Source organism: Bison bison, unplaced genomic scaffold (genome assembly GCF_000754665.1).
Source record: "Bison bison bison isolate TAMUID 2011002044 unplaced genomic scaffold, Bison_UMD1.0 scf7180017864352, whole genome shotgun sequence".
Classification (NCBI taxonomy): domain Eukaryota; kingdom Metazoa; phylum Chordata; class Mammalia; order Artiodactyla; family Bovidae; genus Bison; species Bison bison.
Window position 1 is genome coordinate 1,769,152 of NW_011494924.1, and position 10,655 is coordinate 1,779,806.

The window sequence follows — 10,655 nt, forward strand, 5'->3', positions numbered from 1 at the left end:
CATCCTCTGTCGTCCCCTTCTCCTCCTGCCCCCAATCCCTCCCAGCATCAGAGTCTTTTCCAATGAGTCACCTCTTCGCATGAGGTGGCCAAAGTACTGGAGTTTCAGCTTTAGCATCATTCCTTCCAAAGAAATCCCAGGGCTGATCTCTTTCAGAATGGACTGGTTGGATCTCCTTGCAGTCCAAGGGACTCTCAAGAGTCTTCTCCAACACCACAGTTCAAAAGCATCAATTCTTTGGCGCTCAGCCTTCTTCACAGTCCAACTCTCACATCCATAACATGACCACAGGAAAAACCATAGCCTTGACTAGATGAACCTTTGTTGGCAAAGTAATGTCTCTGCTTTAAAGTAGCTGAAACCAGGCTGAGGTTTTTTTAAATGGTAGCGGGGTGAGGGTGGGCAGATGCAAAATACGAATCTAGTTAAGCCACAGACTGTATTTTGGAACTTCTTCCCCTTTTCTTTATTTGATATTGTTTGATATATCTGGAAAGTAAATTAATGATTTTGTTTTGTTAAGATAAAAGCACATTTTGAAAACAGCTAAGTGTGAATTCCCTGGCAGCCCTGTGGCTAGGACATGGTGTTCTCACTGACAAGGGCCTGGGGTTCGATCCCTGTTCAGGAACTAAAATTATTCCAGCTGCATGGCATGGTCAAAAAAAAAAAGGAAGAAGAAAAAAGAAAAGAAAATAGTGGTATTGTGAAATGCCAGGAGGTTCTTAATTTTAAGAATCACAAATTTCCAGGTCTAAATATGTGATATTAATACTAAAGTCACCTGGTGGACTTCTCTTGTGGTCTAGTGGTTAAGAATCTGCCTGCCAATGCAAGGAACAGGGTTTCAATCCCTGGTCCGGGAAGATCTTACACACACACCATAGAGCCCATGCTCCACCATAAGAAAAGCCACTGCAGTGAGAAGCCTGAGCACAGCAATGAATAGCAGCCCCCACTTGCTGCAACTAGAGAAAGCCTGCGAACAGCAACAAAAGACCCAGCTTAGCTAACAATAAAATAAATATCAATCTTTAAAAAATTAAAAATATAAAGTCAAGTCACCTGGTGGTGGCCCATAAAGGGAAGCATGGGGCCTGGCTTAGAGCACAAATCCAGGCCCCTTGAAGTCTTGCCTGTGACCTCAGAGAAGCAACTCCCAGAACCAATCAGAGAATGAGCTGGCTACTCCTCTTCCTCCTTGACCACCAACCCAATTGCCCACGTCCGACTTGACTAGCCAAGAAGGGCAAGAAAACTTTGAGGAGCCCAGAGGCATATGAAAAACGAGGCTATCCAGAATGTCAATAGCTCTGATACAACCCTCCAGAAGCAGAACTAGGCTTCTCCAAAACTGCCTGGGATGGTGGGATATTTTCAGTATTTGCCCTAAAATTCAGAGAGAAGGAAGCAAGCCATCATATCTCCCAGAAGAAAGGGTCGTTAAGGGGAAGAGGGCGGCAGGATGAGTTTCCCAAATTAGCCCTCTACTGGATCCTTGGGAATGCTCCTTGGACACTTACATAAATAGTCTTCGGTCTTGGTCTAGAGACCCCTTTTCAGAGACATCTTCGAACCTTCGTCGGATTACATGGATATTCCTGAGAACGAAGGGCAAGGGTTAGAGAGACTGGCTGCTCTGTTCTGACTGGCTCTCTGCAACCCAGGGGCCACACACATGCAGGTCTCCCCTCCTTTACTTACCTGGCCAGTAGCTCATTCTCTATGGCACGCTGGTCAAATATGTTCCTTTCCTTCTCTTGAGCAATCAGTAGCACCTGAGCACTGGGGAAAGAACACGTGTGGCCCCAGGTGACCCCATCCCACCCCCCTCAGCACTGAGAATGAGAGCACAGCTTCCCTGAAACAGTAGGATTCTCTCATCTCAGGACGGCCTCAGGCACAGATACCTGAGGCTACAACACATTATTTCCTGAAAGTAGAAAACGTGAAACAAGGGAGATCTCTTTGCTCCTTCTCCAGTAGGCAGATGTAGTAATGTCAATGTTCTGTGCAAGTTAAAATTTAGACTTAAAACCATCTCAAAAACCCAAGAGGGCTTTTTCTTAGAATTTAACATAATGATTCTAAAATCTTCTGGATGAGTAAAGAGGTAAGAGTTGTTGTTTAGTAGCTAAGCCGTGTCTGACTCTTTTGTGACCCCATGGGCTATAGCCCACCAGGCTCCTCTGTCCATGGAACTTCAGAAGAATATTTTGTAAGAGAATAATGGTGTTTGGGGCTTAATGACCCTATTATTAGACTGTGAAACATATAATAAAACAAGACCCTATTACTAGATTGTGAAACATAAAACAGTTTGTGGTTCTTGAATAAAACACTAGAATAGCTCAGCAGAATCCTATAGAAACTCTAAAGAGCAAATTATGAATAAGGCCTTGTTTCCCGGGGCCTCCCAACATTTCTGTGTTGCACGTGGGGCCATGTTTGGCCCCACAGTATTAACAGGATCATTGGGGCTTACCTGGTCTCTTCCTTTCTGCTTATCCACATGTTTCTTAAAAGAACAAGAGCTCAAGGACTCAGGAAAATGGTACTGCCAAAGAATTGTCTGTTTGATTACCAATCAAGCTATTTTCAGTTGTCAAAGACAGGTCCAGTTCCAGCCAGACTCTCTTAGGGCCAATGCTTAGCAGTACCAAACTCCATTTTTGCTGTAGCTGTACTGCTCTGTGCCCAAGGCTTCTTGCTAAGACTCTTGAAGAGTAGGCAGACTTGGCTTAGGATTCTAAATGTGGATTTCTGACCTACTGTACTTGGCCTCTGTCTGTCTGTCTCTGCTTCTCTCTCCCTCAGCTAAACCTCTTGGGCTACACTTTGCCTAACTCTTCTCCACTTAGCTAAAACACAGGTCCTGCTATGACCCCTCTCCTAGTCGGCCTGAAATCTCTTGACTTCAGACCTGATATTAAGCTGAGTCTTGGCTTTGAGTTGGGTGTCTGAGAGACAAGCTGGGTGCTTTCAGAAGCCATCTTGCCTGGAGAGAGTCCTAAGGGCCAATGACCTTGCTCTTAACTTTGTAGCCTGATCTGCTCTGCTCATGGGTGGGAATGTGGCACTTGGCCCAGGCTGGCCCACCTCCAAGAACAGGCGGAGGAGGGAAGCTGTAGGTTAAAGTGGAACTGCATGCTCTGGTTAATGAAGTCAGCCTGCTCTGCTGCTGCTAAGTCACTTCAGTCGTGTCCGACTCTATGCGACCCCACAGACGGCAGCCCACCAGGCTCCCCCGTCCCTGGGATTCTCCAGGCAAGAACACTGGAGTGGGTTGCCATTTCCTTCTCCAGAAGTCAGCCTGCCCCCTGCCAAATAATGGGACTCAGACTCAAAAACATTCTACCTCTTCCTGCCTTTAGTTCTGATAGTCTGCTGGGAGCAGGACGGGGAGAGTGTTCAGCTAAGGAAGGCGAAGTGGCAGGAGCTTGTTGACTGGGAGTGGGCACCCTGACTCCCAGTCCTGCCAGGGACCTATGGTACACCCTTGGATAAGCCAGTTTCTTCCCTTGGGCCCTGATTTCCCCATTTATAGGTAAGAGGTTGCCAACATAGGTCGTAGTTGCCAACCTTTATATTAAGAATCATCTCTTCTTATCCCTACTCATTCTAACCACAGACATTGTATTTTGAAAGTGTTCGAATAAATGTCTAAATTGAAATCACAGTTCATTTTCCAGGCTTAATTTTTTTAAATTCTTTTTAAAAAGTATGAGATATTATACATGTTTTAATGCCATTCTCCCCAATCATCCCTCCCCACTCTCCCACAGAGTCCAAAAGGCTGTTCTATATATCAGTGTCTCTTTTGCTGTCTCATATACAGGGTTATCATTACCATCTTTCTAAATTCCATATACATGCGTTAGTATACTGTATTGGTGTTTATCTTTCTGGCTTACTTCACTCTGTATAATAGGCTCCAGTTTCATCCACCTCATTAGAACTGATTCAAATGTATTCTTTTTAATGGCTGAGTAATACTCCATTGTGTATATGTACCACAGCTTTCTTATCCATTCATCTGCTGATGGACATCTAGGTTGCTTCCATGTCCTGGCTATTATAAACAGTGCTGTGATGAACATTGGGGTACACGTGTATCTTTCAATTCTGGTTCCCTCAGTGTGTATGCCCATGTGGCTGCATGTTGATGTATGGCAAAACCAATATTGTAAAGTAAAAAAAAAGTAATAATATAAAAAATAAAATTAAATTAAAAAAAATAAAAAAATAAAAATTGAGTCAACTCAAAAAGAAATATTTTAATAAAGTAGTAAAGGTAAAAGCTAAAAAAAAAGTATGAGATAATTGACAAAAATTCATCTGCTCTACAAATGCTTGCACCTCAGTTTTTCAGTCTATCCTATGGGACCATTCCTCTTAGAAGGAGGTATAAGAATGGGAGTGGAGGATTCTAAATTCAAGCCCAATGACAGCAATAAGAAGTAAGAGCTGTTATTGGGGAGTCAGACAGAAAAACCATGAAGATAATGAATAAGAGCTTAAAGCCTAAAAGCTGGGTTATTAGCACAGGCAAACAGCCTCTCACGCCTCTCGCTCTAAGCAGCAGCTTTGCCTTACATCAAGATGTAGTCAGTGACAGTCATAATGAATGACCTGGAGCCAACAAGAAAAGATTAAAGTATCATCAAAGATTAAATTATATCACCTCTTACTTAAGAAGACCAAAATTCCAGTAAAATAATTTTGACATGCCAAAGTGTAAGCTTCTGTTTCAAGAAAAATTCCCTCATTTCCTAATGATGTCAGGCAAAGAAGTTACTGTATCCATGAGTGCTGAATCTAAAGCAAGATTCTGTTGCCACTTCTTTCCCTTACTTGGCTGAGCCGTAGAGCTCCCAGGCTTTGGCAATCCCCATGGCCAGTCCCTTGCTGGGATTATTGAAGAGGATCTTGGCAGCTTCTTTGGTCTTACCCAGGACACTGAGAACATGTCTGTTGAAAAAGAGATGTCTTAGCAATTAGATGGACCTTAAAGACTCTTCAGCGTGTGACTCATAGACATTTACTGGAAGATTACTTTGAGAATCAGCTGAGCACTAAGAAACATACTATCGTGATGCCCTCGGAGGATCCACCTCAGGCTGGAATGTGCTGGGCTGCCCTAAGCCTGGCAGCTGGTGTACACACCAGAGGAGCCCTGAGACCCTGTGTTTCCACTCCCAATGAACCAGCCTCCCAATGAACTGAAGCCCCTTTCCCTGAGCCCCACATGCTGTCTGGAATCCTGCTACAGACTGGAATCACAGAAACCTAGAGCATTACTACTGACTAGATGTGGATGCTACTAGGGTCCAGCCTTCAAAAGGGAAGCCCCTGTTCCCTCTCTGCCTTGGACTCTGACCTCCTTTCAGGTCTCTTTCTTACCTCAGGGCCCTCACAGATATTGTTTCTTCTGCCTGGAACAGTGACTTACACAAAGAGGGGGCAGGATGAGATGAATCACAAAGTCCCTCCTCTCTCTGACATACCAAGACCTAATTACAAGTGGAAACTGTGTTGTGAGGTGGAAACACATGACCCAAGGCCGAGGAGGGTACAGTCAGTCTTGGAGATCCTGCCCCCACCTGTGATTGTAGGCTCATCAGGCTGACACCTCACCTGTGTGCCCAGGACTGCCCAAGGGACTCACCGATGCACAGCTGGGGTCCGGGAGGCTAGGCCCCCAAAGCTGGCAGAGACGGTGTTGATTTCAATCTGTTTCAGGGCTGCGGAGCCATCCGGATTGCACTGGAACATGTAGTCTGAGCGATTCAAGCCCAGGAACACGGTCTAGGGGAAAAACTGAAGGCTTAGGACATTTGCCCAGGGGCTGACCCCGAGGGCCTAGCCACAGAGCTGAAAGGTACCGTGAATTGTACACAGAGATTAGAGGGGCCAGCTAACACTCCCACACCCAGTGGAATCATTCTTCTGGTCATCCCAGGATTTGGCTACTAATGTATAAACTCCATGGGGACCGATGAGAGGCAGATTCCCATGAGCTCAGTGACTAGGCCAAATTTTTCTGGTAAAGAGAGAGAGAGAGAAATGGGAAGGGCAGGTCTCATCTCAGACCAGGGTGAATGGAGAATGGTTACCTGGGCAATGCCTTCTTTTAAGACTTGCTTGTGGATGTCAAAGAGACGAGCAGTAAAGCTGTCTCTTTTGATGGTGCTGGAAGAGGAAGCAGGGTATTTTCTGGGCTACATGGGACATTAAAGGCCAAGGATTTCCACTATTTCCTGAATCCTCTCTAGGTCTACTGGCCCAAATTTGAATACCCACACCAACCCCATAGAGAACAGTAGTTTAGAACCCAGCTCTAGAGCCAGATGACCTGGGTTCAAATCCCAGCTCTCCCACTCACTACTAGGCAACCTCAGACAGTCGCTTCACCTCTATGTTTCAGTTTGGTCATCTGAAAAAGGAAGAGAAATATAAATTTATAACATAGCGCTGTTGTGGTTTAGTCGCTAAGTCATATCCGACTTTTATGACCCCATGGACTGTGGCCCTCCAGGGTCCTCTGTCCATGGGATTCTCCAGGTAAGAATACTGGAATGGGTTGCCATTTCCTTCTCTAGGAAATCTTCCACCCCAGGGATCGAACTCACATCTCCTGTATTGGCAGGTGGATTCTTTACCACTGGCCTACCTGGGAAGCTTAACACAGAGTTGTAGTGAAGAGTAAATGAGATATTACATGCATAGAACTGAACATAGAGTGTGGCCCCAAGAATTCTCAACTAGCACACACCATGACCATTATGTAGTTGGTAAGCTTTCTAGGTGACCTAACATTAACTCTCTATAGCTTCCCCTATATTCTGATATCTCCCAGGACAAGTCCTATCCGCCTCTTGCTTGGCAGCCTTAGATTAGAAAATAGCAGTTATGCCTGGTGCCTCAAAAGATTTTTCTGACTCTAGCTAAATATCCTCATTTTTTTCTTCAATGAGTCCTCATAGGAAGCCTTCCATATCTGGGTCAGATACCCTGATATGCACTCGCATAGCACTGTGGACCTCTCCTGCATAGTGCTGCCTACAGTTATAATGTTCCATTTTATTTGTGTGATGGTTAGCGTTGTCTCTCCTGTTTGACATGTCTGTGTTGGCTCATGCTCATGGACAAGTGTGCTGCTGTGACATGGTACATGACGTAGAACCCATCAGTATGGTTTTCTGGAGCCTTAGGAAGAGACACCCACAGGTAAGTAACTTGTTGCCTCTCGAGATTCAGGCATGAATTTCTGCGTATCTGCTCAAGCCTGACTCTCAGGCTCACCTTGCTATAGGGTACCCACTGAGCCCATGGAGCTCAGGCCTGCCCTGAAGTTCCTCTGGTCTCCATCAGCTCTCTCAGGGGGTCTCCCAGCCCCTGGTAAGGAGGAGAGACACCAGCTGGGCTTCTGCCTCTAGCAAAATTGAGACACGTTTACCCTTTTTTGAAGAGATGCTCCCCTTCAACTCCAGGGCCTAGGCTGCTATTCCAGCTGTGATCCTGGTCTTTTCTCCCTTATAAGCTAGGGTTTGTGTGTATTTTGGAGGAGAAGGTAATAACAAAGGCAGGGGTTGCAGAGTTGGACTACAGGGAAAGTCTCACATGTAACTGCAGCTTCAGGGTAAAGGTCAAAAATCAGGCTGCTCATATTTCTCCACAATCCAGAGTCACAGGTACAAAATCTGGGCCTATCCTGAGAAAGACCCGAGGAAAATGTACTGGAGAAGTTTGTACACTCATGATTCAGTGGATTTTTAGCTCCAAGTCAATGGTTTCCAGGGGCTTCCCTGGTAAAGCTCAGCTGGTAAAGAATCTGCCTGCAATTCAGAAGACCCCGGTTCGATCCCTGGGTTGGGAAGATCCCCTGGAGAAGGGAAAGGCTACCTACTCCAGTATTCTGGCCTGGAGAATTCCATGGACTATTCCATGGGGTTGCAAGGAGTTGGACACGACTGAGCGACTTTCATTTCACTTCACTTTAATGGTTTCTAAACTTCTTACCTTTATGAACCCTTTTCCTATTCACCATCACACCAAATTGCACATTTTTAAAAGATTTTGTGTTTAACAAAATAAAGTTTCTTGATAAATTAATCAGACATGCAATTATATTTATGTGCATGTATATATGTGTATTCTCTATCTACACACATACACATATAATTCTAATTTCATTCTAAAATAAATGTCCATTGCCCCAGGGCCTCAAGGGAAAAAAGAAGTTAAGGGAGAAGAGACAAAGAGGGGTGGATGGAATGAGCCATTTCAGGGGTTCTGTATCCTCATGAACTGAGCATGGCCCAGTTTGCACCCCATCTCATCCAGAATGAGAGGCCTGAGGTGACAAGAAACAGCCACTACTTAAGTTGAGTAAAAAATCTGACTTTAAACCCAATAACTCCTCCTGCCCTCTATTTTCTCTAAAACTAGGCTGCATGCATGCGTGCTAAGTTGCATCTGACTCTGCGACCTATGGACCGCAGCCTGCCAGGCTCCTCTGTCCATGGGATTCTCCAGGCAAGAATACTGGAGTGGGTTGCCATGCCCTCCTCCAGGAGATCTTCCCAACCCAGGGATCAAACTCGAGTCTGTTATGTCTACCTGCATTGGCAGGCAGGATCTTTACCACTAGTGCCACCTGGAGAGCCCTGACCTTCTCTAATTCCAAATGGAAATTTCAGTCTTCAAAGCAGGGGGCAGGTCACAGGTCAGAGACTCACAGAATGTCAGCATTGTTATGGATCTTAGATTTAGGCCAACCTCCCTTATAGCTCAGTTGGTAAACAATCTGCCTGCAACACAGGAGACCCCGGTTCAATTCCTGGGTCGGGAAGATCTGCTGGAGAAGGGATAGGCTATCCACTCCAGTATTCTGGCCTAGAGAATTCCATGGACTATACAATCAATGGGGTCACAAAGAGTCAGAAATGGTTAAGCAACTTTCACTTCCCCATTTTACAGATGAAGAAATTGAGGCCCAGAGAAAGAAAGGGACTTGTTTGAGACCATATAAGCAAGTGGTAGAGCCAGGGTTAGAAGCCAGCTCTCCTGACTTCTATTCCATTAATTTTTCTATCTCTTGGGGAGTACCTGTCCCTCACCACAAAGTCACTTGCCCAGGTCATACCTCATGAGTCCCAGTCTTCCAGTCCCTTAGCTCTAGCATCTCCTGCCCACTCCACCCCCTCTCTCCCCGCCTCCCCTCCGTACCTGGAGAGAGTCTGCTCCAGAAAGACAGCGTTTTGGCTGACCGCATCCACCAGGAGGTTGAAGTCCGCCTGCACAGCATAGGCCTGCTCCAGCAGGGCACTTGGGACCGGTGAAGGGAAGAGTGTGAATGGAGCATAGCTCACCACCTGATCAAGGAGAGAGAGTGGGCATGGGTAGAACGCCTGTGAATGTGTTGTCTTCCTGCAAACACAACCCCATGGAAAGTGTGCCCCATACTACTGAAAACACACAAACTACAGAACACTGGTTACCTCTGAGAAGGGAGGGAGAACAGGATGAGGAGTGGGAAGTAAGAGAACTTCTAGACTTTGTTTTTGACCAATCACTTCTGATTTTTTTTAATGTAAACAGATAAAAAATTACAAAGTCTAGACAAATAAGCCAAAAAATTACATTGACTGTATGCTCAGTACTGTTTTAAATACTTTACATGGATTCATCATCTAACCTTTTGAGAAAGATACTATTATTATCTATACCTACTAAACAGATAAGGGAACTAAGTCTCAGAGAGGTTAAGTAACATGACCAAAATTATACAAGGTTATTAAGTGAAACTGGGATGTGAACCATGATGATTATAAACAACCACCACTCCCACACCCACACCCACAGCCACACACTTCTCCTGGTGGGTTCACATCCGAGACAGTCCCCTTGCCTTCTGGTTGAGGGAGAGAGAGAGTCCCACAGGTACCACTGTAGCAGAAGTGGACTCTGGCCCCCAGAGGAGAAGCCAGGGATGGTTTCCCCCCACTGTTGGAGATGGTGACCCAGGTTGCCAGGCCTGGAATTCATTCAGCTGCATTTTGAGTTCTCTGGACTTTGGCAGAGTCAGGAAACCCAAATACCACCTAGAATACTATTTTTAGAAGGGGATAATACATTCTGAGATTTCCAACAACAAATGAATTATAACTTGGGAAAGAGAAGATGACTTTGTGACTTATATTATGACTTTGTGCTTATATTATATTATGAAGCATTACTGAGTCTAACCTATGAGTTAGTATCAGTTTGTCATTATGGTAGTATAAGTTAACAGTGTTTGAAGTTGCCATTTATAAATTTATTTTAAAAGTATTATTTTGAATAGATAATACAAACACATAATATAAATTCAAAAGACATAGTGAAAAGCATGTCTCACTCTCACCCTGTTCCCAATGACCCAGTTCTCCTCCCCGTGGTATACTCATGCATTCATGATCATGCCTGCATGCTCAGTCATGTCTGATTCTTTGCCACCCCATGAAAAATGATATACTAATGCACCCCACTCCAGTACTCTTGCCTGGAAAATCCCATGGACGGAGGAGCCTGGTGCTGCAGTCCACAGAGTCAGACACGACTGAGCGACTTCACTTTCACTTTTCACTTTCATGCACTGGAGAAGGAAATGG

The 10,655-nt window shown here is 45.0% G+C and overlaps 1 protein-coding gene across 2 annotated transcripts in view; it reads right to left on the minus strand.

Moving 5' to 3' along the window:
• GSS (glutathione synthetase) overlaps positions 1–10,655 on the minus strand; it is a 25,862-nt gene that overhangs the window by 7,119 nt on the left and 8,088 nt on the right. For both annotated transcript variants that reach the window (XM_010854890.1, XM_010854889.1), the window contains exons 3-8: positions 9,232–9,377; positions 6,117–6,192; positions 5,669–5,808; positions 4,855–4,971; positions 1,705–1,785; positions 1,524–1,601 (exon numbers count right to left, since the gene is read on the minus strand). In XM_010854890.1, coding sequence (XP_010853192.1) covers positions 1,524–1,601; positions 1,705–1,785; positions 4,855–4,971; positions 5,669–5,808; positions 6,117–6,192; positions 9,232–9,377 — 638 coding nt within the window. The remainder of the gene's footprint in view (positions 1–1,523; positions 1,602–1,704; positions 1,786–4,854; positions 4,972–5,668; positions 5,809–6,116; positions 6,193–9,231; positions 9,378–10,655) is intronic.